At 40.3% G+C, this 27,632-nt stretch overlaps 1 protein-coding gene across 1 annotated transcript; it reads left to right on the top strand.

Moving 5' to 3' along the window:
• The first annotated feature begins 5,229 nt into the window (after window positions 1-5,229).
• tmem38b (transmembrane protein 38B) lies at window positions 5,230-26,820 on the top strand. Its single transcript, XM_087790714.1, has 6 exons — window positions 5,230-5,794; window positions 19,142-19,298; window positions 20,232-20,416; window positions 23,040-23,127; window positions 24,400-24,514; window positions 26,214-26,820. The coding sequence occupies exons 1-6, from the start codon at window positions 5,671-5,673 to the stop codon at window positions 26,370-26,372; spliced, it is 828 nt and encodes a 275-aa protein (XP_087646840.1). The 5' UTR covers window positions 5,230-5,670; the 3' UTR covers window positions 26,373-26,820.
• Window positions 26,821-27,632: the final 812 nt, after the last annotated feature.

Genomic DNA, 27,632 nt, shown 5'->3' with positions numbered 1-27,632 from the left:
AATAAGAGCTGAGCCAGCAGGATGTAATCTGGGAGGCGACAGTCTCTCGCTGAGCCGTCATTTGCTCGCGATATAATCACAGAGCGAAATAATCTGTTTTAAAACACAAACTTCTAATCTCCCTCCCGGTGAACGCCCGACACTCGACTCCCTGCGACGTCCTGCGGTCGCACGCGTGGCATACGGGGACACTGTGTGTGTGTGTGTGTGTGTGTGTGTGTGTGAGAGGGCTTTGCTCAAAGGTCGGCGTCTGCGGCAGTGCGTCCCAAACACACTCAGTTTCCTGAGGCAGAAAATCCAGTGCTGACTCACAGGCTGACCTTCTGATGTGAAGCTCCGGGTTTTTTTTCCAGCACTTTGGAGCAAAAGAGCGGGAAATCGATACACAACAACGGTGAACACAATCATGGTTCACCGGAGACGCACAAATATTGCGACTGAAACTTTTTTTTATTGGATTTCATGAAGTTTGTTCAGATAAAACATTTCTCTTCTCACTGGCCTTCAGGGAAGTAAATCACAAAAACACAATCAATTCCAAACCAAGTTAAAGAAGAAATAAATGATATAAATGCTGCAGTTGTTGAGGAGGAAACTCCACTTAAAACAAATGTTAGTGTTGAACCATTTTTATTAGTGACTGATATTAAACTCCAATACATTGTATATATACTACATTTTATTGTATATTTTAATTAATTTAATCTTTCTATCAAATAGAATTGTGTGTATTAATTTAAACATTGTATATATAACATTATTTTACAATTAATTTTGTATTTATTATGGTTTTTTTTATATAGTTCATTTTATTTTGCAATTAACTAGATACTTGCTTTTATTTGTATTTAAAAAAAAAAAAATGTTATTAAACTAAAAAAGTAGGTTTTTGTTCTGTTTCAATATAATCTTTTGGAGTTTATTTTAGGCAGAAACCTTTTAATAACCTTACTTATTAGGTCAGAGTGGCCCTTTCAGGCTTTTCCTTGATTTTCTGGAACTCCTGTGTTGTTCTCAGGATTAACTTTACCTTTAAAATATATACTTTATTGAATATTGTTTTGATTGTTTAAGCGCTTTGTGACCCTGGTCTGGAAAAGCGCTATATAAATAAAAATTACTTACTTACTTACTTAACTTAGTACAAAACTGATTTCATACACATTTTATTTGACTATTATTACTACATTATTTTTCTTTTGTTTCTTCATTTTATTTATTTTGATTTTTCTGACGGCCTTATAACTTTAATAAGATTAATTATAAAAAAATTAAAAAGTTTTTCGTAATCAAAGCAAGGTTTGATTCAACGTTAAATAGTTGATTCTCACGTTTCACCTGCAGAAACAGAAGTATTATATACGCGACATGTTTCGCAAACAATAAATAAAAAAACAAAAGTTGGGATTTGAGGTATTAAATATAGGACAAAAATGTATATTGAATTAAATGATATTGAAAAAACATACAGAGATATAGAAAGTGAAGATTTGGAAATGAAAGACAAACATTTAAGATAATAACAATGAATATACTGATTTTTAATTCATACATATATAGTTATAGTTATAGTTATAGTTATAGTTATAGTTGTGTATCAATTTTAACATTGTGTATACAACGATTCTTTTTTTTCAGTTCATTTTATTTTACAATTATCTAGACAGTTGCTTTGATTTGTGTTTTGAGAAGAATAACACAAATAATACAAAAGACAATAAATACAATGTAAGGATTTGGAAATTAAATCAAAATGGTAAAATAATATATCTAAAATTGAGATGTAAGATTATTTATTTATCCTCAAATATCACCTGTATACTGGTATATATATAAATATCTATATCTATATCTATATCTATATCTATATCTATATCTATATCTATATCTATATCTATATCTATATATCTACAGTGTATACAGATATACACACAGTATAAGATAAAAAACTTAAATAATATAATAAATAAATATTAATAGCATAAACAAATATTCTAGAGAGTACACATCAGAATACTTATTTGTACGACGACAGAAGGCGTAAGAAACCTAAATAGGTTCGGCTCCAACAGTATCCAGGTCAGGTAAACAAACATTAAACGGAGCCGGGGCCTGGAACAGCTGGATCCGGTATCACGTCGTTATCACTGGACGTATTTAGCTGCTTCAAAGATGCTGCTTAATTCCTGCTGGCGGTTTGAAGGTTACGCTTTTAACGCTGTTGCCGGGGAACACATGTGGGGGCGAGTCGTTGATGATGATGATGATGATGGATGATGATGATGATGATGATGATGTGAACACAGGAGTCTTCGTCGCTCTGAGGACAGAAGAAAATGTCATCACTTCTGCTTCAATGTCACATGGTTCCAAACTTTATTATCACGTTTGTGTCCCGTGAAGGAACAACATGAGCTCAGAGTCGTTCTCACTTCCTGCCAGATTCTGACCCACCATGTGGTCTTCAGTGGCCCAGTATCAAGGAGATTAATGTTGACATTTGTACCTTTACAGATGCTTTTGCTGAAGATATAAGTCACCAAGATTATTGATAAAAAGTTAATCAGTTTCATTGAACATTTTTGACTGAATTTTTTTTTTTTTTTTTTAAGGTTTTTTTAAGCATTTCTTTTGTTTATTATTTAAATATTATTAAAATACCTTAACTATTGTATTATTTAAACATGACACCAGACAATATTTACCGAGCTACTTGTTGGATCTGTCAGCCAATCACGGTGAAGCTATTATACCACCATTTCTATATTGAATTTAAAAGGCTACAAATATGAAAATGTTGAATTTAGAAATTTAAATTTTCAATTATTTGCATTTTAATATCAAACTCTATGTGTAAATTAAAAATGATTCATTTTCAGAATGTTTGATTTTCAATATTCAATTAAATACATTCTAGAATGTAATATTACATCGAAAATAATTCTACCTTTTGATATAGAAATAATTTTTAAAAATAAATAATAATTAATAATAAAATAACAACATTTCTATAAAAAAAAATGTATACATATGAAATGTTAAATTCGACCATTCAATATTCTGATGGCACTAATATACTCCATACAATGACGTAAAAAATATTACATTGACTTCCAGTAAAAATAAAAACTGATGTTGAAGTGAAATGAATTTGCTTGTTGATGGTTTGATTATGGAGGATAAACCCGGAGATAATTAAGATCAATTGAGCCTCGAAGAATTAAAAATAACATAACAATCACAATAGTACTTGCTGGTAAATGTACATTCAGTCAACAAAAGGGTCTTTGGTTCAGGTGAGACTTAAAAGTCAAAACATCAGACTCAAGTGGAGAACAGTGATGATGAAAACTCTGACGAAAGAGCAATGCATGATGGGTCCACGTCTGGAGAAGAAGTGATTGACAGCTGCTGAACTTGATGACCTCAGCGCTGGTTTGAGTCACTCGTGGACTCCGGGTCTAATCTGAGCGGCGGTGGAATAAACTGCAGGTTCTTCTCGTGACGACATCCAGAACAATGAGGAGGTCCCAAACATGCCGGGGCACACCCCCCCCTTCCGCCCCCCTTCCGCCCCCCTGCCCAGAGGGGCCAACACGGGAGTGCCCCCCCGCCCTGTTGATTCAGATGACATCATCCGTTGGCAAAGTTACTGAGTCATTATCAGTGACCTCAGCTCTATTAAACTCAGAGAGACTCACAATATTTATCATAATAAACTGAAGCAACACCATCAAAACTGATCATTAAAGTAAACAGTTTGTATTCAACTAAAAATTACAAGTTAACTTGTTTTCACTAACTTCATGACATGAAAATAATAAACAAAGTGTGTATTCGATGAGATCAACAAGAAGAACAAACATATTTTCTAAACGCTATTTAGATCATTCTGGGTTTAATATTTTTGGAATAAGAATCGTGCTCCCTTGTGACGTCATACTGCTGACATCAAGCGGCCATTTGTTCACATTACAGTTTTTAAAAACCTGGTCATGTGACTTAAAGAACACGTCGACCTGTTTGTCTTCCCTACTATTAAATATTTATTCCATTTAATTCTGAAAAACAACCGGAAGTACAACTTTGCACAGCCACTCTAAATTAAATATATAATAAAATAAAATGTATTTGTTATGTTGTGACTTGGTGTGTAAACTTGTTGTTGGTCAAACACAATTTATTTTCATGTTGAAGTTTCTTTACCGGGTTTAAACAATATTAAGTTCAAGCGTAAATTTCACTATTTGACAACGTTTGTTGAAGTTTATTTAGAGCAAACTTCTGTAACCACTAGATGTCACTGTAGCGCTGAAGACATCGCGGATAAAGTCATCACAGAGTTAAGTATCTCTGACTATGAAACACAAATTTAGTGTTAGCAATACTAATAACAATAGCATAGATTATAGCGTAACATTTTTATTGACAACGTTTAATATTGTTGGGAGATGAAACCATGGAATTAATTTCACAATGGTAGGCAAACAATGCAACACACAAAATGACATTTAAAATATAATACAATAAAATAAAATAAAACTTAACCAAAAAGAAAGTAAATATTCATTTATTCATTTTCTGTGCCGCTCAATCCGAAATAAATACAATAAAAAAGAAATATGACGATAGCATACATTCATTATAACCATACTTCCATTTATCCAATAATATAAAGTAAGTAAGTAAGTAATTTGTAGTTATATAGCGCTTTTCCAGACCAGAGTAAAAAGGGGGGGGGGGGCTTTCTTTCTTATCATATACGTACAAATATTTCCAAAATAAAAAATACACTCTAAAAAAACTGAAGAAAAACCAAAGGGGTCATAATTAAATACATCAATATTTAATAAGAATAAAAAATAATAAATACGTTCGTGTGCACAGATAATACAGATACAACACACACCATCAGACATGTTTTTAATTGTTTCTAAATATTAAGTAAGAGTATTTATTAAACATATTTAAAAGAATCATACATAGTATGTAATATTAGCTTTTTTTATTTGACTATTTCTTGCTTAGTTTATTTGGTTAAATCTGTCACGTGACATTGTTGTGCTTTAATGTAGAATAATCATCAATACATGTCACTTCAATATTTAATAGTATTTGTCTTTAATTCAAAGACATGAAAGAAGTTTCTCTTAACTCGACGTCTATGTAAGAACAGGTGAGAAGCTGGAATTAAAATGTTTCTCGGGGTTTGTTAAATAAAAAATATAGAATCTCTAGATAAAGAATCGAAGACGGTCAGTGACGTCACACGTAGTAGTTTGTGATTGTTTGGTAAATTCCAAGCATCGCCTCACGGAAGCCACTTCCTGGCCGCTGATTGGCTGCCGCGTCTCTCGATCCGCCAATCACAGGGCGGCTCCGACTCCGCCTGCCACATCACTAGAATGGCGGAAGAAAGTCTGGCAGGAAATCTGCGCCTCAACGCGACGCTTAGAAGATGAGCTGGAAGTCCAGCTGTGCTGTCCTGCGACCCGCAACCCTCCTCCAGAACCAGCTGACCCGCTGACACCGAGTCACCCCCCCGCACCCCCCGGGCCAGCAGGTTGTGTCGGGCGGCGGATGTAGATGGAGTTTGGACTCTCGCCTGTAATCCAGATCAACTTGTCATTGGAATTATAAACTCAAACTTGAAGTGTTCTTAAAAAAAAGATGGATGTCTTCGAGGTGTTGCATCTGGACGAGCTGTCCGATCAAGTGGCCAGCTTGTCCATGTTCCCTTATTTTGACATGGCGCACTATATCGTGTCCATCATGTCGCTGCGGACTCAGCCAGGTGAGTTCAAACTTGACCGCGTCACTGCTCTCTTGACCTGTCACAACACACTCACTCTTGTTTAAAATATTTTTAATATCCTCTCTAACGATATATGTGTCACTGAGTTGATATCCAACTGATCTTTATTTATTTTTTTATCTCTATTAAAGTTACACAAACACCGCAGTGTAAATAGTGCTGAGGCTCATGAAAATAATATACAGTTGACATTTTTGCCAAAACTTATTAAGTTTGTTTGTTTTTATCAAATGATATGTTTTGCCTTAAACCAGTCTTGCAACATATCTTGTTTTTGCCCATAATCTAGAAACTCTTTCACACCAACAAAACTACTATTAAATGCGATTATTATAATCTATTTATGTTGTTTATTTTATGTTATTTTTTATCATTCAAAATGAGGACTGAACAGAAAGATAAATGCATCACTTTTTAGTCATACTTTTATATATATAGCGCCTTTCAGATATAAGTGTCACAAAGTGTTTAACATAAAACATTCAATTAATATTGTATATACAAATAAAACGCATAAAACACAACCAAGTTACATATTAAAATATCATATTAAAGATGAAGCAATACATTATTAAAAGAAGGTAAAACCCATAATAAATCCAGTTAAAAGTTAAAAGATAGAAAACAATATCACATAAAACCCTGTCTATAAAAGTGTGTTTTTCAAAGACTTTTGAAAGAAGGCACAGACTCAGCTAGTATTATATACTCGGGGCTGGCGGTTTCAAAGTCAGGGAACCTCTATGGAGAAAGCTTGATCCCCAGCCTGGACTTTGGATCAGTTAACAGGGACTTATGAACTGGTCGACATGTTTGAGATACTCACTCTCCAGTCGTGCTACTTATGCTAGGACCAGATCCTTTGATCCTGGACGTCCTAGTGTGTTTGCATGTAGGCGTGTATTGTCAAGAAAGTAGGCGAAACAATATGTATCATGAGATGTCAATGATACGATATAAAGTGCAACTTTAGTAACAAGGATATATGTGTAGTATTGTCGAGTACTTCTCGAGTACTTGACTCTGGTGTTGTGATACTGTAGTAACAAGGATATATTTGTAGTATTGTCGAGTACTTGTCGAGTACTTGACTCTGGTATTGTGATACTGTAGTAACAAGGATATATGTGTAGTATTGTCGAGTACTTGACTCTGGTGTTGTGATACTGCAGTAACAAGGATATATGTGTAGTATTGTCGAGTACTTGACTCTGGTGTTGTGATACTGTAGTAACAAGGATATATGTGTAGTATTGTCGAGTACTTGACTCTGGTGTTGTGATACTGCAGTAACAAGGATATATGTGTAGTATTGTCGAGTACTTGACTCTGGTATCGTGATACTGTAGTAACAAGGATATATGTGTAGTATTGTCCAGTACTTGACTCTGATGTTGTAGTATTTACAGACCACATGACTCTTGAAGAAGTCGTAACTGCTTTCATTTGTTTTGAAACCAAAATATGTGCAAACATCAGCTTTAAAAGCTGCTGGAGTCACTGTATCCTCTCGTCCTCAGTCATTGCCGGAACTTCATTTAGCTTTGGGTGACATAGCGACTGCTGCCACATGGCTAATGGAAGTTTAATTGCAACAAAAAAATTAATTTTACTTCTGTGGGAATGTTGGAAAACTTGGGGAAATAGAAAGTCTTTGATCGACTGGTTTATTTATGTACGTTTATAAATACCTTTTCCAAGCAAGTATTTCAAGCACTTTACAAAGATAAATAGATGCATCTTTATCGTCCTGCCCAACAGTCTCAGTGCAGTACTTTCCTGTGTAACTATTTACTTTGAAGATCGTGTCCTGAAAACAAATACTGCTTTGTTCACTCGTTTGCAGAAGCTCTCGTCACGCGTTCCTTCCCCTCGTAGCTCTGAAGGTCTGCCAACGTTACATCACTGGGATCGTGACAACAGGGACAGGTGGACTTTAATTGTAACACGAACCCACACACACACACACACACGCACACACGCACACACACAGGCCATTGTAGTCACACGGCTGTAAAATCTACAATCTATTTCCGAACTTGCCTCTCCAAGTATCTTGACGGTTCTGCAGCCTCTGACCCTCCGTCCTCGACTCCCATCCAAACATGGACCGACTCCTCCTGAGGTCGTTGAAGGCAACTTCAAGTCTCGGCTGGATCTTTTTTATTTGCATTCCTAAAACATTCTTTGTTCAATCCCAAAACATTTTCATTAACCCTATGAATACGTCCGCAGCCATTTCACGTTCGAACCTTCCAGGAAATTAATGATTTCTTCTTCTCCTTCCTGAGTTCATTCACTTTCCATGCGTTCCTGTCTTCTTGTTTATACTATTGTAACAGTTTGTTTTCATGTCTTAACAAGAAGGATGTGTCTCGCCTGCAGTTAATACAAAACTCTGCAGCCAGAATTCTGACCTGCTCTAGTAGAAGAACTTACATTTCTCCGATCCTTAAATCTCTTCACTGGCTGTCAGTTTCTTTCAGGATAAAACTTTCAAATTCTGGTTCTTACTTTGAGCCATTCTTTCTCCTAAAATTTGGAACGATCTCCCTGTGTGTTTGATGATCTACTGACTCCTTCAAGAAACATCCGAAGACACTTTTATTCGTGCTTTTCCTTGATGTTCTGAGACTCCTGTGTTTCTCTCGGTGTTATCTTGATCTTTTAAGTACCGTATTTTCCGGACTATAATTCGCAGTTTTTTTTTCATAGTTTGGTCGGGGGTGCGACTTATACTCTGGAGTGACTTATGTGTGAAATTATTAACACATTATTACCGGTATATATCATTTCGCATGTTATTTTCACACTAAACCGCAAGAGGGCGCTCTAGGCCTGTGTTGATAATTTCGACGTAGAAGAGGAAGCGCCGCATCTTCTACCTCCGGAGTTAGTTAGTTGTTTAAAAGTGACACCGAGGATGAAGATTTCATTGGATTTTAGTTATTAGGAGTTACACGGATGGTTTGGTAAACTTCTTAGCATGTTATTTATGCTATAGTTCTCTGAATAACTTAATATTTTAAGTTAACATACCAAGCACGTTCTCAGTTGCAAACATACCGTACAATTATTCAGCCTGTTGTTGCCTCTATTCTATTTTTATTTTAAATTGTCTTTCAAGATGACATGTCTGTTCTTGGTGTTGGATTTTATCAAAGAAATTTCACTGCAAAAATGCGACTTATACTCCAGTTCGACTTATATACGTTTTTTCCTTCTTTATTATGCATTTTATGGCCGGAGCGACTTATAATCCGGAAAATACGGTATATATTTTATTGTGTATTGTTTAGATTGTTAAAGCACTTTGTGGCCCTGGTCTAGAAAAGCGCTCTACAAATATTATTTACTTATTTACTTCCTCGTACCAAATACCAACCAACCCTCTTTTATCTCCTTAAAAGGCCACACCTGAAAAATGTACATGACTTTCAGCCAACTTAAGAGTACTTTGAGTACTTTTCCACAGGCCGTGGAACGACTCTTCCAGATATGCTGAGCTGGTGTGTAAACACTGAACTGATTGTCGGGACGAGCTCGTGTTTACCGAACGTCAACGACTAATTATCTCTGGTCGAAAATAGAACTTTGCTTTTCTCATCGCGACGCCTGGAGAGACTTTCTCTGGGGAAGACAGTACGATTCAAGGTTAAGATTAAACTAATGTTCGTCTACTTTAATAACTGCGCCCAAAATACTTCATCTTATTTCCACTCGTATCAAGAGGTCTTTTCATTTATGTTGTATATTGTATTTGATGGATGTATTCACTTGGTTTTACTACTGTGCTGGTTTAATGTATTGTGTTTGCTTTCATGTAAAGCAATGTAACTACTGTTAAAAAAGTGCTGTATAAATAAAATTATTATTATTGTTATTATTATTTCAGTTCCAATCTTTCGCTCACAATATGTGTCGCATTGTACTTTGAAATCTTACTACATCCAGGTTGAACTTTGAACTCTCCACCTTTGTGTAGGCGTTGTCATGGTGACGGGATTGATACAATCTACTTAAACTGCTCATAAATTATACTTAATGGTGTATTTTAGGTATTAACAACCTGGTAAGAGAATTGAATAAAAAACGTTTTTCTTTACTGATATTGTGATGAACTAAAGTAGAACCAACACATATGACTTCTTACTCCATATTATGATGAAATTAAATGAATGGACTGATTACACAAATAGATAAATACATACATTTATTTACATTTTGAACAGTAAAAATATTAACCTTTATAATACAGCACTTCAAGAAACATCTGGAATAAACAATATAACAAATAATTATAAATATGACACGAAGAGTTTAAAAGTCTAAACATGCAAAAATAATTGAATATTTAAACATTTTTCACACATTTCAATGCTAGCAAAAAATAGAATGAAGACAATGTAAAATGCGCTTTGTCTCTGTCGACTTTTGTTTCTGCTGCCACCTACTGTAGACTGACCGCAAGTGTGTCTCCTTTTTTTAATTTTTTTTTAAAGCCCATAACCTTTGCTCTACGTTTTTTATTTATCTACTTTTTCGTTGAAGTTGTAATGTGGGAGCAATTGTTGTATTATTCCTCCACAGATATGTTTAAAATAAAGTAAGTTGACTCAATCAAATACATGCTGAGTTTGTTTATCTTGGCAATCGCTGACTTTTAAATAAATTATGTTGTGTAAACAAGACACTTGCGTCGAAAGCGAGAAAAACTCCTTTGTTTTTTACTCAGAGCTTTAGTGATTAAATAATAATTGAGATCCCCTGAGTTATCTATTATAACCTCAGGTTCTGCGAGTTGGTGCGAAGCCCTCCAACGGCTTCGCTATGGGTTTACCCCGAGGCACCGCCTCGTCTCTGAGAAAGCTTAATGAACTCGCCACCCAGCAGGGGGCAGTACCCTCCTATAAAGGCGGGCAGCACCCGCCGCACTTTCTCCAACTGAAAACTCAGCGAGAAGGGCGGCCGCTGGGCGACGAGGTTGGAGGGCTTCGCACCAACTCGCAGAACCTGAGGTTATAATAGATAACTCAGGGGTTCTGCTTCATTGGTGCTCCGCCCTCCAACGGCTTCGCTATGGGTTTACCCAAAAGGCGAAGCCTGACGGGATAAATGTACCCCCAGCTGGACGCCGCTCCTGGAGCAGCATCACTAGGGCCCCGCCGGCCCAGGGTCCAATCCCACTTGAGCCGTGGGCCCTGAGGGGGGCACAACAGCGCTCAAGACAGTATGAGCTACTGATCCCGCCGTTACGTCGAGGAGATAGGCCTTAGCGAAGGTAGACGTGGACGCCCAAGAGGCAGCAGAGCAGATATCCTCTGCTGCCACACCCCGCAAAAGAGCCACTGAGGCTGCCACGCCACGGGTGGAATGTGCCCTCAGACCGCTAGGAGCGGATCCACCCGCTGCTCGGTAGGCACGGATAATGGCCGATCTCACCCAATGAGAGAACCTCTGGGGGGAGAGAGCCTCTCCCCGCCGGCATCTACCGTGGCAGACAAAAAGGGCATCAGAGCGCCTAAACTCGGCCACCCGCCGCAAGTAACAGGCCAACGCCCTCACTGGACACAACAGGTGGAGACGCTCCTGACCCGGGTCCGAGTGAGGCGGCGGGTGAAAGGCCCGCAGCGTGAAGGTCGTCGCCCGGAACAAGGAACTCAGAATCTTCGGGCGGAACGCTGGGTTAGGACGCAAAGACACCGAAGACTCCTCGACGCCAAAGGAAAGACACTCAGGGCTAATGGAGAGGGCACAAAGCTCACTTGCTCTCTTCGTGGTTGTTAGTGCCAGAAGGAGCGATACCTTGAAAGACAAGATATCCAATGGGACTTGGTCAAGAGGCTCGAAGGTCGGCCCTGTGAGAGAGTCCAGTACCAACTGGAGATCCCACTGAGGGCTGGAAGGCCTTGCAGGAGGTCGAAGCCTGCAGGCACCCCGCAGGAAAACGCACCACCAAAGGGTGGGCGCGAACCGAAGCACCCTCAAAACCGACATGCCTCGTCGCTATGGCTGATGCGAACACTCTCAGTGTCGCCACAGTCCGCCCGTTATCCAGCAAATGTTGCAGGAAAGACAGGATAGCGGAGACCAAACAAGAGCTGGGGTCCAAGGACCTGTCTGAACACCAGCGGGAGAATATCCCCCACTTTGAGGCATAAAGCCTACGTGTTGATGGGGCCCGGGCGTTCTCCAGCGTGTGGAGAACGTCCGGGTCCAGGGTCCCGATCAGCTCGTCCCGTGCAGGAGCCACACCTTGAGAGGCCGGCCCAGCACCGGGGGCGCTGTCAGTGTCCCCCCCCGCCTGACACAGGGCAGCGGGGCCCCAAGGGATGGCCCACGGGGCCCCGACCGCCATGCGCACCAGCTCTGGGAACCAGAGCGCCCCCGGGGAGTCTGGTGCCACTAGAATTAACCTCAGCCCCCCCCGCCCCGTCCTCCGAATCAGGGGGAGAAGGAGCCGCGGAGGAGGGAAGGCGAACAGCAGACCGACCGGCCACCTCGAATGGGCTAAAGCGTCCACGCCTAGTGGGGGGCGGTCCGAAGCCCTGAGGGAGAACCAAAGAGGGCATTTGAAGTTCTCCTTGCTGGCGAAGAGGTCTGCAACCGGGTGACCGAATCGAGACCAGATCTCGCTTGCCACTGCCTCGGACAGACCCCATTCGTCCTGGACGGCCCCCCTCGACAGTCTGTCCGCTACTGCATTCAGCTCGCCCGGGACGTGCTGGGCTCTGAGCGAAAGCAGGTGACAGTCCGCCCACAGCCAAATCTTCCTTGCCACACACAGAAGGGCTGGGGATCTGACTCCACCTTGGCGATTTACGTACGCCACGGCGGTGGAGCTGTCTGAAAATACTAGGACGTTGGACTGTGACAGTTGGGGAGAGAGGTGAAGCAGGACATTGTGAATTGCCTTCAGCTCTAGCCAGTTTATGTGTCTGAGCACCGGACTGCTCCAGACCCCACTGGCATAGGCCTGACCCGAGGTGCCTCCCCAACCTGTCAGGGAAGCGTCTGTGAACACTTGAGTGTAACGAAGGACGCAACCCAATGGAACTCTCCGCCTGAGGTTGGCGTGAGAGTTCCAGAACTGGATGTCCTGCAAAACCCGAGCGGGAAGGCGCACTTTCCGACCTCTTTCCCGCTTGAGGTCTAGCTTGAGACGACCAAACCATCTCTGAAGCTCCCTCATGTGCAGCAAGCCCAGCCGAACAACCGTGTGGGCTGCCGCCATGAGCCCCAGGAGGGACATAACAGTGCCTGCTGTTGTCACGTGACACCGAGCTTCCAGCAACTGTGTTGTCAGTCGGAGAATGGGCTGGATACGCACGTCCGGGAGGCGCGCGTATCCTTCCTCCGAGTTCAACAGTACCCCCAGGTAAACTAACTGTTGAGCTGGAGTCAGAGCGCTCTTGCTGAGGTTCACTGTGAACCCCAGGGTGGCAATATGGCTCAACACCTTCTGTGTGTGAGCGTAACTTTCTGCCTCTGACCTGGCAAGGATCAACCAGTCGTCCAGATAGGTCAAGATCCTTACCCCACTCACTCTCAAAGGCTCCACTGCCGCTTCCACACACTTGGTGAAGGTCCTGGGTGCCAGAGAGTAGCCGAACGGAAGTCGAGTGTACTGAAACACCCGACCCTCGAGGGCGAAACGCAAGTACTTTCGATGTCTCTTGACTATCGGTATGTGAAAGTACGCGTCGGTCAGGTTGATAGATGTCATCCAATCTCCTGGACATACACCTGAAAGCAGTTTCTTGACCGTCAACATGCGAAACGGGCGGGTAGCTATGAACTTGTTCAAATAGCTGAGGTCCAGAATGGGCCTCCAACCCCCGGTCTTCTTCGCCACGAGGAAGTACCGGGAGTAAAACCCTGACATCATCTCGGCTGCAGGGACCAGTTCTACGACCTCCTTCTGCAGCAGAGTAGACACCTCGTTTCTCAGACAGGATAGTTTCTCCTGCTCCACCATACGCGTCCAGAGAATCCCTGAAAAACGCGGGGGTTGACGGGCAAACTGTAGCGCATAGCCCCGCCTGATTACTCCCCCCAGCCAAGTGGGTCCTAGAAGTAAAACCAGGCGACTCCAAGCCGAATAATGTTCTGTCAGAACCGCAGCCCTGGCGAACCTTGGGTAGTCCTCCGGCCCGCCCCCCATGGACGGGCCGTAGACGAAAGGGCATCACACAAGCCGCGTCTCTATCTCTTGAATCCACAGAGCATGTACTCGAGTTGGATTCACTAGAACCCCCACTCTCATACATAAAAGCCGGCTCTGTGGGAGAAGCGCGCAAGTGCGCGTGAGACACCTCAGATGCGCGTCGTGCGTGTTTCCTTCCCCCCCCGGAAGTCTTCCCAACTCCCTGAGCACTTCTTAGTGTCACCGGAGCTGACAAAACCCGCGATGTGGAGGAAAGCGCTGGAGAATTAACCCGGAGCTGAAGTGAGTTAGGTCGCGCGCGCGTCGGCACCGCATCACTCACCCGGTCCCGTACATTCTCCAGCCCCGCTGGCGGTCCCGATCTGTTCGTCACTCGTGAGATCCGACCGCCACGCACCTCTCCAGTTGATCGACCAGACGGGACGGAAGTTCCTCGCCCTCGCCTGGTCTCAGAACGGCGAAAAAACTCGCGCGTAAAAACACCAGGTTGCGTCAGTTCCATGGCGCTTCTCCGCCGCCAAACGTGACGTCCTCCACGGTGCCAGTGTTTGTAGACAGCGCTGTGGGGAAAGGAACAACCTCCGGTTAACATAGACATGTCCGGACAAGTTCCACTCACCTCATCAGCTGTCACGCTCTGTCGGGCACGAGCGCTGGTCGACGCGGAAGTAAACACAGCTGATTCAGCCGGTCTCGCGGACCTCTGCTCGTCTGTAAACAAAACACATGTGGTTGGAGTCTGCCCCTCATTCGTGTGGACAGACTCCGTTATTGCAGTCTCGGTATGACCCGGACGAAGGGGTTTAAAACCTCCTTCGGACTGTGTTATGAGAGGAAAATCACGCCGTCTATGACCGGCGGAGCATGTTAGCTTAGCATTAGCGGCGAAAGTTTCTAATGACGCCTGTGAATACGTCACACTCACAGGCGGAAACACATGCACGCTACCAACATCTCTCTCAGAACGAACCACAGAAACGTCATACGTTCTCTTGTTTTATTCCCGACACATTCCCTTGAATGAATAGGGTGGAGGAGCCCTCGGCCGTCGACTCTGCTGCGGCTGCTGGCTCCCCGGCTCGCGCTGCGGATCTTGGCGACGCTCACTCGTCGCACGCCGCCGCTGTTGCCGATGTTGTTGGTGCTGCTGGGGTGGCTGGTCTCTGGTGACGCTTCCCCCAGCACCAGATGATGAGGCAGACGAACGGGATCTCCGTCTCCGCGTATCCCCGTCGCGCATCGTCATCACGCCAAACGTGACGTCATCCATGACGTTTCTCCGCCAAACGTGACGTCATCCATGGCGCCGGGATTTTCTTGACAACGCTCATCGGCGGTCAAACCCCGTCAGCGCATGTCAACACGGAAGTAAACACAGCTGATCAAGCCGGTCTCGTGGACATTTGCTTATCAGGCCGACGAACGGGATCTTCTCCGCGTATCCCCGTCGCGCCTCGTCATCACGCCCATGCAGGTGATGGCGGAGCTGCGCCGCCTCCTGCCGGGCCATTCCTCTCAATGGTGCGTCCGTTCCATGGCGTTTCTCCGCCAAACGTGACGTCATCCATGACGTTTCTCCGCCAACGTGACGTCATCCATGACGTTTCTCCGCCAAACGTGACGTCATCCATGGCGCCGGGATTTTTTTGACAACGCTCATCGGCGGTCAAACCCCGTCAGCGCATGTCAACACGGAAGTGAAGTAAACACAGCTGATCAAGCTGGTCTCGTGGACATTTGCTTATCTGGAAACAAAGCACATGGTGGAGTCTGCCCTTCATTCGTGTGGACAGACTCCGTTATTACAGTCTCGGTATGACCCGGACGAAGGGGTTTAAAACCTCCTCCGAACTGTGTTCTGAGAGGAAACTCTCGCCGTCTATGAACGGCGGAGCATGTTAGCTTAGCATTAGCGGCGAAAGTCTCTAATGACGCCTGTGAATACGTCACACTCACAGGCGGAGCCACATGCACACTAATACCTCTCAAGTGAACCCGTCGAGTGCGCTGCAGGAGGGCCATGAGACCTGCAAGAGATACTCACCTGATCGCTCTCGCATACCCCATGGTCGACTCCATGCAGCGAGCCAGTCGTCCTCCTCGTCGACATCTGTTCATGACCGATGGACGACTCATCAGGGCCCAACACGTTGGAACGTGAGCTTGTCGAGTGCAGCTCACAGGACTGCCGTGTTGTCTATTTTAAACAACACGGCAGTCCTGTGTTGATCATAATCATGATCTGAGGCGGCGTGGGTCGACAAGCCTCGAACGCTTCCCAACACTGTCAAAAGCCGTGGGAAGCGCTCGGAAGGCCACATAATCATCACGTGTGATTTGGGCCTCTAGGCAAAACGAAGCAGACATGTGTGTCTCCTCTTCAGGGAGTCTTCGTGCACACATGGTTCACTTCAATATTCATTCGCCATCATTACATTCCACTGTCAGGAGCTTTCTCGCTGAGTTGAAAAAGGAGAAAGTGCGGCGGGTGCTGCCCGCCTTTATAGGAGGGTACTGCCCCCTGCTGGGTGGCGAGTTCATTAAGCTTTCTCAGAGACGAGGCGGTGCCTCGGGGTAAACCCATAGCGAAGCCGTTGGAGGGCGGAGCACCAATGAAGCAGAACCTATAGTTATAAGCGTGTTAGCATGAACCAGCAACAACTACATTCCTATTAAACAACAATTATACTAAATGTTATAATCATGAATATAATAAATATTAAAAGGCATTCAATTAATTACTTTTAACTTAATAAATCTAAAAAATAAGGCCTTTTTTTAAACAAATAATAAATAAGATGTGTATTGGTTTTATATCTCAAAATATTTGTTGTTAATTTGTGTTAAAAATAAATGATAAGTCTTGAGTTGTGGTAAATTGACTCGGAACCTTGTCCGATGGCTCTTAAAGTGACTCCGGCTCACTGGGTTTCAAAGCAAACCCACTTTAAAGTTTGAACAATCATGTCAACATTTTTGTGTTGCCTTGTGTAAACTACCTGTGACGCCATTGCGTCGCTTTTCTGCTCCTGCGGTCTTGTGTTGTTTGTTGAGTTTTCACGAGAGACACTTGCTGCCTGCGTGACTTTAATCTTGATAGAACCGGTTTAGAGTCGTTCTGTTGACACTCGATCGAGAATCACAAACATCTTCTATCTTCACACTTTTATATTCCGTTGTAAACGCCTCAAGATCTAAACATAAATTCCATCTGAAGCTTCAAAGTTTTCTGCCGAGTCATTCGCTCTGGTTCACTGAGACGTCTGCAGATAATCTGTTTGTAATCCCCAGATTAGCATTTATAGATCCTGCTCCTGTCTGCAGGGAAGAGACGCGACATTCATACGTTTTACGCTCGTGACAACAACGTTCTTCTCATATTCACCAGAGAAGTCATGTGACGCAGGTCAACAGGAAGTAGTACAGTGTGTGGTTTGAATGGAGCGTGACTGAGGTCGTCCACGCTTCGGCCGTTTCTCCCCATCGTGGGATTGAAGGATTAAAACATGGTGGCTGAAGATAAGAGCCAATCAGGGAGCGACACTCGTCAGTTGATCACAGTCGAGCAGATAACAAATGGATCGGTTCACAGTTATTGAAGTCGTGGTCACATGTTTGAATCGAGTCAAATGTGGGTTTAGAAGTTAAAAATAATGAGTCTAAATATTCTGTAGATGTGTCAATATATGACCACAAGAGCATGATGGACGTATATCTCTTCAACACAGACGTGTCTCCGCCCGGAACTAAGAGGCATTCATGAGGATATTGTTGACCCGAGAGTCCAAAGTCAGGGGTTGTAAAAAAGAAAGGACTGATGTTTGAGTGAAGGATGATCAGATAAACTGACAGTCCAAGAACGCTCTGGTCTCAACATCGATAAAGAAGTTTAGAGTACAGTAAAAACAACAAAATGTGAATATTATCAACAGGAGTTATATTTTTTTTAAATAGGGTCAGGATTTGTTGAAAACTACATGTTTTACGAGTGATTTAAACATTTTTATTGTTTTCAACACATCATTAGCTTGTAATGACATAAAAACACACAATTTACATTTTTTTTTATTTGATTTAATAATTCAATATGAACATATACTAGCTGAAGTACCCGGCGTTGCCCGGGGATTTATTTTTATAAAATACAAGAAAAAAGACACAGAAGCTAACACACATTTATTTACTTGCTAAAGATAAACAACACAATGCAAACACAAATCGACAACCTTTGAGTCCAAAATACGACCAAATAACACGTGAAATTAACTGCAATATGTAACAAAATAAGTATTAAGTAAAAATATTAAGGCTCTGAACAGGCTAGTTTATTAAGAGCATTAAAATGGGAAACATTTCTCAAAGCATTGCCACAATTAAAACATTTCAAGAAGTAAATGACAGTCAAAGACAAATTAAAGATAAAAAAAAAAAGTAAATTAAAAGTACAATTATTACTAGTTACTAAAAAAAATGTTATGTGTAAATGTTTTACATAAACTAAATATGTTGCGCATATTAAAAGAAAAGTCTTTTGAATTTTAGGTAAATCAAAAATACCTTCCTTAAAAAATGGTTTAGAGAGACTTGTTGATGAGTGTTCTGTGTAGATTATTTTCTTTTAAAAGACGAGAATCTCTGTTTTTCTCAGTTGTGTTCGGGCCAAAATGAACGGGCAGTTGGCAGAACCCGGTTTTGAAACCAAAATATGTCCAACAAATCTTTAAAACTGATGTTTAGTTCTTGCAGAATCTTTCCATGTTCCTTAAGCTGCATAAGACGTAATGACGGATTCCATGTAGCGTCCGGAAGTTTAATTGCAGCACAATAATAACAAATATTTGCATTGTAATTGTAGATAAACAAAAAAAAACAAAACGTGGTATTCAAGTGAATTTATATTTTTTTAGACACCGACTTTTTTTTTCTACATCATGTATTTAAAAAGCCTAAACAACTGTTTTTTTTTAATTTAACCATTTATTAGTTTTCCATCTGTAAATAGCTCTTAATTTGAAAAAGGTCACAGTCTGCTGCTTTTATTCACCTTTAGTTCTACGTTTTTGAACCGCTGCTGATACTAGTGATTACGTGACACGAACCACATGTAACAGGAAGTCAGTTTTGAACATGTGACAACCTGCCTTTCTTTTCTATTGCAGGAGCTTTGAAGGTTTCCCGCACCAGCCCCTTCGCCTGCTGGTTCAGCTCCATGCTCTACTGTTTCGGGGGTGCCATGCTGTCGGGGGTCATGCTGGCCGAGCCCCCTATAGCACCCCTGTCCAACGGCACCAGTGTCCTGCTGGCCACCGTCCTCTGGTGAGTGTCCTGCAGCAGCAACTGTGACCGAAGAAGAAAAAAAAGTTGAAAAAAAGAATATATTCTTAAAATTATTTATTATAAATTGTCAGTATTAACTGGATTTTCTGACTGGACATGATGATGTTATAGTTGTTTCTCGGTCTCCATCTGCTGTTAACACATGGTACTACAATTCAAATTCGGTTCATTTTTTTCTTATTTGTTATGGATAAACACTCGCTGTATGTTTTATAAGATAAAAATATAAAGTAAAAATTTAAGTTAAAAATGTTTTTGACGAAACTTATTATATAAATCAACTTATTACCTGGAACAAATGCGTCTACATTGCCTCCTGCTGCCCAATGGAAGCATTACAACCAATCATTTTAATAATTCTATTTTTTTGAGGAGTCAAATAAAGCTATATAAAGACGAAATGTTTAAAACACGTAACTAAAGGTTTACAATTGTATTTTTTGGAACCATTGATGCAGCAAGTACAAGTCGCCCTCGAGCCAACAAAAACATTTGTTTCACTTTGTTTACACAACATTTGCATTTAACCAGATTTTTCCTGGCTTTGCATTCACTAGAAGGACACAGTCGTCATGGTAACAGCAGGAACACAGGTACCTGTGATTTTGAAGATATTGTTGGTGATAATTTAAGGAAAAAAACTAAAGATTAGCAAGTGTTTTAAAATTGTACTTGTTTCATTTTTCCATGTTGATCGAGTATGCTTTGTATATTTATGAATGCAGTTTTTTATCTTAAGAAACCCTAAAACGTGTGACATATAAAGACTTTTTCACATTTTGTCACTTCTTGGATACACTTTGGCACAAGCGGAATGAAAGTTATAAATGATTTGTATAAATGAAGCTAATAAAAATCTGTGTAGTTTTTCAAGGTACTTGAAACTGGTTAAAAGATGTTTCCTCTCCTCAGGTACCTGGTGTTCTACTTTCCCAAGGACCTGGTCTTCGACATCGCCTCCCTCCTGCCCTTCAAAGTGGTTCTATCGGGGATGAAGGAGGTGACCAGGACCTTTAAGATCGTCAACGGGGTCACACAGGCGCAAAGGAAGTACAAAGACGGTCTGCTGGTGATGATAACCATTGGCTGGACCAGAGGTGAGCGATCTTCATGTGTGGACTGCAGCGTCTACAGCCAAGTGTCTTTATTATCATCATATTTCTGCATTTATCTTCCTAAATAACCATTTTTTTGAGGTGTTGAAGTAGTTATCTCTGCACTCACACTATGATCTAGAAAGACTCTTTAACCATTTTAATGGAATTTAACCGTTACTTACTGACTTACTATAATTTAACTTTATAATTTAAGTTTATAATGAATCCAAAAACTGATATAACTTCAACACTTTAAGGCGCTTTTTGGAAAAATATGTGTTTTATTGTAACATGGCGTCTCTTAAAAACATCGTAAAGTTGACACAGGAAACAAGATTTTTACCCACAAATGATCGGAAAAATGAGACGCGTTTCATTTTGAGTCACAATGTCTGCACCGTCAACAAAGATGAGACACTTAGCTGTTGCTATTTCAATACATTAATACAAGTAAGTAATTCATTGATATTTGTAAAGCACCTTTTTTTTAGAGAAGGGTCACAAAGCGCTTAATCAATCAAAACAATACATAGACAGCCCCAGGAAAATCTGGCGAATGCACAAAAAAAAAATGTCTTGAGATGTTTCTTGAAGGAGTCAGTAGATCATCAAACACAGATGTTTCTTGAAGGAGTCAGTAGATCATCAAACACAGATGTTTCTTGAAGGAGTCAGTAGATCATCAAACACAGATGTTTCTTGAAGGAGTCAGTAGATCATCAAACACAGATGTTTCTTGAAGGAGTCAGTAGATCATCAAACACAGATGTTTCTTGAAGGAGTCAGTAGATCATCAAACACAGATGTTTCTTGAAGGAGTCAGTAGATCATCAAACACAGATGTTTCTTGAAGGAGTCAGTAGATCATCAAACACAGATGTTTCTTGAAGGAGTCAGTAGATCATCAAACACAGATGTTTCTTGAAGGAGTCAGTAGATCATCAAACAAAGATGTTTCTTGAAGGAGTCAGTAGATCATCAAACACAGAGATGGTTCCAAAGCAACAGTCTGGAAGGATTTTTCTCCTCTGGTCCTGAAGCGTGTTCAGGAACCATCAGTAGATTCTGATCCACAGACCTCAGAGCCCGAGCTGGGGTGTAATTCTGGATCAGATCACTGATGGAAGGTCTGACCATGAATAGATCTGAAAGTAAGAACCAGAATTTTAAAGTTGATCCTGAAAGAAACTGGCAGCCAGTGAAGAGTTTTATGGAGAAATGTGAGTTCTTCTACTAGAGCGAGTCAGAATTCTCGCTTCAGAGTTTTGTATTAACTGCAGGTGAGACAGATCCTTCTTGTTTAGACATGAAAACAAAATTTTGCAATAGTCCAAACAATGAAGACACAAACATATGGATTACAAGCTCCAGATCATGTTGTGACATCCTTTGCCTAAGTTTAGAGATTTTTCTCAGTTGAAGGAAACAGTTTCTGACTCAAGTCAAGTGGAAAGTTATTTATAATCTTTTGTATCTATTCTTGACTTGTTTTCCAAACAGTCAACAGGAAATGGTAGTCGAAGGTTTTGACCGGCTGACAGGCTGGACATCCTTTTCCGAATATCTGTCAAAGCCTGGCATGTTCAAACGACATGTTTGTGGGGAGATATGAGCGCCCCTTCATTAAAGTCTGAATGTGGTCAATCAGGAAGCAAGCTGTAAAGGCTTTTTTCAACAAAAAACGTTCCGAATGTTGCTTAAATTGTACCAAATAATACTAATAAAATGACAAAAAGTCATAATTTGCGACATTGGAGCTGAAATTTTCAGAAATTCTCCTTTGACCCTAAACAGTTCCTGTGGAACTGGACAAAAAAACTCAATACTTTTAAGTAGAGGTGCTTATTGGCAAGAATCTGTCGATCTGATATGAATCACGATACAGGGTCAACGATACGATATATTGTGATACTGTAGTAACAAGTATATATGTGTAGTATTGTCGAGTACTTGACTGGTGTGGCAGAATTTACAGACCACATGACTCTTGAAGAAGTTGTTACTACTTTCATTTGTTTTGAAACCAAAATATGCTGGATGCATCCTCTCGTCCTCAGTCATCACAGGGACAAGGACATAATGATTGCTGCCAACCAGTGGCCGAAAGTTAAATTGCAGCACAAAAAATGAACAGACGTAGTGAATATATGCACACTTTATTGTGTAAACAATTAAATAACAATGATAAAGGATACAATAAGGTTTGAAGCAAAACAAAAAAACATTAAAAAAAATAACCTTGCTGTTAAATATTGATACATTATCGTAAAATAAAACATTGCAATGTGTTGCTGTACTTAAGATGGTGAAACCACTGCTCTTTGATCTGTCATCTTAGTTTTTTTACATCTTCTCCATCCAACAAGCTGCCAGTGTAAGGAGGAGGAGGCTTCAGTGTCACATTAAGTAAACCACCATCACATCACATCTGTGCGTCACATCCGTCCACATTAGTTCGGTGTTTGTGCTCGTATAACCAGCTGAATCCTTCCTGACATGAAACTTGATGGAGCTTCATTCCACACTTCCTCACAGCCTCGCTCATCATCTATAAAAACATCAGCCTGCCACGTCATTCTGGATGACAAGGTCTGATATATTCGGGGGGTGTTGGGGTCTTCAGGTGCCGGCAGTGGACTCATCAGCAACTTTGAGCAGCTGGTTCGAGGACAGTGGAAACCGGAAACCAACGAGCTCCTGAAGATGAGCTAGTAAGTCTCTTGACTTCATAAATGACTGATGGATCAAGACCTGAGACGCTGTTTAGATCCATGACAACATGTTGTAGAAGCTCAACAGAAGAAAAGTTTTATTGGAGCAGAGGCAGGATTAGACAAATGTGTTTTTTAGTCAGTCGTCAACCTGCAGGAATCCACTGTGAAGTGTTTTTATGTACTTAAGAATGATAGATAAATAGATCCTCTGAGATGAATACCCTTAGATTTCTAGATGGATCTGAAATAGATGGATAGATACTCTTAAATAGATGGATAGATACTCTTAAATAGATGGATAGATACTCTTAAATAGATGGATAGATACTCTTAAATAGATGGATAGATACTCTTAAATAGATGGATTGATACTCTTAAATAGATGGATAGATACTCTTAAATAGATGGATAGATACTCTTAAATAAATGGATAGATACTCTTAAATAGATGGATAGATACTCTTAAATAGATGGATAGATACTCTTAAATAGATGGATAGATACTCTTAAATAGATGGATAGATACTCTTAAATAGATGGATTGATACTCTTAAATAGATGGATAGATACTCTTAAATAGATGGATAGATACTCTTAAATAAATGGATAGATACTCTTAAATAGATGGATGGATACTCCTAAATAGATGGATAGATACTCTTAAATAGATGGATAGATACTCTTAAATAGATGGATGGATACTCTTAAATAGCTGGATAGATACTCCTAAATAGATGGATAGATACTCTTAAATAGATGGATAGATACTCCTAAATAGATGGATAGATACTCTTAAATAGCTGGATAGATACTCTTAAATAGCTGGATAGATACTCCTAAATAGATGGATAGATACTCTTAAATAGCTGGATAGATACTCCTAAATAGATGGATAGATACTCTTAAATAGATGGATAGATACTCCTAAATAGATGGATAGATACTCTTAAATAGCTGGATAGATACTCCTAAATAGATGGATAGATACTCCTAAATAGATGGATAGATACTCTTAAATAGCTGGATAGATACTCCTAAATAGATGGATAGATACTCTTAAATAGATGGATAGATACTCTTAAATAGATGGATAGATACTCTTAAATAAATGGATAGATATTCTTAAATAAATGGATAGATATTCTTAAATAAATGGATAGATACTCTTAAATAGATGGATAGATACTCTTAAATAGATGGATAGATACTCTTAATTAAATAAACTATTATTTGTGTTTGTATGAGATATGAGTTCTTCTGCTCATCCAGTCCCACCAAGGTGACCCTGATCGGGTCGGTGCTGTTCGCCCTGCAGCACCTGTACCTGCCGACCCACAAGCACCACCTGATGCTGCTCTACACCGTCTTCCTGGTGGTCAACAAGGTCAGTCGCTCCTCCTCCTCGTCGCCACGGTGACGAGCCGTCTCCTCCTCGCCGAGCATCATCCCTCAGCCGCACGTCTTTCAAACGACCTTGGGCGGCGACGGGCGTGGGTCTGGTCCTGCCCCGCGGGCTCCCAGCGTTTGCATCACTTTCACGGGCTTGCGTCATGGACTCGGTTCTCTGGGAAACTGGTGTTTTTGACGGAGACGCGGATCCGTCTCTGGAGCGCCGGCGCTTTCAAGTCTCCTCTGACTCTGATCTGTCAAATTAACCGTGAGCCGTTTCATCAGATCCGAGCGCCGCGTTCGACCTGCTGTTGTTTGTCGTCGCCTCGCCGCTCGTGTCGGCGCCAGACGTGAGCCTCGCGAGACAGAAGTAGAATCTGATGAACCTTCGTGAGGTTATTCATTCAAATCTGGTTCTGATCCTCAAAACTATTTGTTTCATGAATATCTTTTTTTGAATGTTTGCCGTCTTAACTGACACTATGAGGGTGTTTAAAGGATCTCCGTCAAACCCTTGTGTGCTGGGACACACAGTAGTTGTCACTGTGAACTTGTGACAAAGCTTCATGAAGCCTCGTTTTCAAAGATCCACTGTATGGAAGTATATCAGTTTCATCAGGATATATTTTTTTAAGCATTTAATTATTTAAAAACAAAATTGAAATCAATATTTTGTATCGTGAATGTTTTTTAGTTTTTTTTTTAAATAAAAATAATTCCAATCATTTTATTTTTAATAAAATATTTCTTTAACACAAAGCGTTTAATATTCTAATTACAATAAATAGAAAATACAATTTTTAAATTCAATATTTTTCAAACCGCAGTCTTTTAAATTCAATATTGTCTGCTAGGACTATTATATCTACATCTTTATGTTGAATTAAAAAGACTACATATAAGAAAAATACACTTTATTTAGAACATTGTTTTCTTGAATTGGAATATCGAACTATATTCATGAAGAAAATGTATTAATTTAAAAAATATTTGTAGACTTTTAATTTAATATAAAAGTCTGGAATTGAATTTAGTATTGAATTTAAAAGGCTAAATAAATAGATAAATAAATAGATAATAAATAAACAAAGATAGAACTAAGACGTTTATTTCATTATTCTAGTTAGAATATCAATTAATAAATAAATAAAAATATAACATAATTTATTTAAATTCATTTCAATATTAAATGAAAAACAGATTCAACCCTTAATCATACAAATTATTGAATTTAATAATTTAAAGAAAATAACAATTCAATGCTTAAATAAAGAAATACAATTTCAATTAAAAAAATAATAATAATGTCAAAGAATTAAACCATTCAATATTCTGATGTTACTGATATACTTTCATGTTTTATTTAGTGTTGAAGCTTCATGAAACAGTGTCATATTGTTTAGAGGTCAGTAGGTGGCGCCATCAGTTTAAAAATGATGTGATGTTTCATTAGAACAGTTGTACAAAACAAATGGTGCAGAGACGCCATCTAGTGGACTCTGAAGATAATGACACTGCTTCATGAAGCTTCATCACTAATTTTATGCCCTTTATTTCAACCAAACCCCACATTAATTTGAAACGGCGCCACCTGCCGAGCTCAATCAACCTTGACTTAATAGTTTAAAAAAAAAAAAAGGTGGTCATAATGTTAAGGCTGATGTATTTAACTAACACTGGGTTCTGTTTTCCAGTCGTGGATGATGCTGAGCAGCTCCAAGTCTACGCCCTTCGCCTCCATCGAGTCGTTCGTCCTGAAGACCCTCTTCTCCGGCGAGTCGCCGTACGCCGCCCTCACCGAAGACGCAGCGGGAGAATCCAGCGACGACGCTGCTGCCAAAAAAGACAAATGACCACAGCGACCAAAGACAAGAGACGGGAGACCCCCAAAAAAAGACTCTTCTGGGCCGAGAGTCCAGACTTGACGACGTCGACGTCAGGGTTTCTTTTGTCTCTTTATTTATTCTCCATCCATGAGACTGTGTTTGGGAAAAAAAGTCATGGCGTTCACCTCTTCCTTAATCTGTGATGTGAGCCAAAAAAAAAAAAAAAGTAGCTTCTTCTTTTTTAATTATTTATAATCAAACTTTTATCTCTGGGTTTCGGGATCAGTGCACATGTCGATCTGTGAATGTCTTTTCACTTCCGCTCTGTACATAATGAAGAGTTCTATGAAAGTGATATATTTCCTACTTGAGAAAAGAAAACTATATTCCGATATTTTATTTTATTTATAATGATATTTGCACTTTGAGAGTTGCGAGGAAAAGCATGAAGTTAATTAAACTGCTTCACTCAAGACTTTTGTGTCTTTTTCTGTTTTAAATGTTACTCCTAATTCGGGCGTACCTCAAGGCTCTGTGCTTGGGCCACTTTTCTTTTCAGCAAGTCGGTTTCCTCCGCCTTTTCTTGATGCCCTTCACGTCTAATATTCACCAGATCCATGAACTTCCTTTGGTCGTCTTCATGTTCTTCTTACTTGCATCTTCAACGTTAGTCAATTATCGATCAGACGTTGCATTAAAGTGGTGAGTTTCTTCGCTATTAGACACACAGACGTCCCAAAAAAAGCAAAAGCTGGAAGAAGTTTCAGATTAACTTCTAAATAAACAGTACACAAAAGACAAGTGGGATGTTTTACACCTCCTGAGCTGCAAAGTAATCTGTTGACATGTTTCATTTAAATATTATGTCTAAATCATACGTCCTGCTCTACACGAGCCCCTCAAAACAAAAATAACTGGTATACCAGGTAAAAAAAACTATTATACCTGATTTGTTCTAACATTTTTATATAGAATTTAAGAGGTACAAAATGATTGCGTAATGTGCGTGTAATAAAAAATCAATTATTCATTAAAAAAATACGATTTTATTTAATTCAATTATGAATTTTTAACATTAACTTTTAAAATACACATTATGAATTCAATTCTTTAATTAAAAAATGCATTAAAAAACCCAATTTTTTTTAGTAAAAAGATGTTAAAACTGTTGGTTAATTCACTACATTTCTCTTTAAACACTGATGGAAATTATAAACGAGCGTCATTCTGTAAGTGCAGTCTCTGTCTTGAGCAGTAGGGGGCGCCATTTACAACCACCCCTGACGT

This window comes from Callionymus lyra, chromosome 5 (genome assembly GCF_982586985.1).
Source record: "Callionymus lyra chromosome 5, fCalLyr1.hap1.1, whole genome shotgun sequence".
Lineage (NCBI taxonomy): Eukaryota > Metazoa > Chordata > Actinopteri > Syngnathiformes > Callionymidae > Callionymus > Callionymus lyra.
This window is presented reverse-complemented; position numbering and strand designations above follow the sequence as displayed.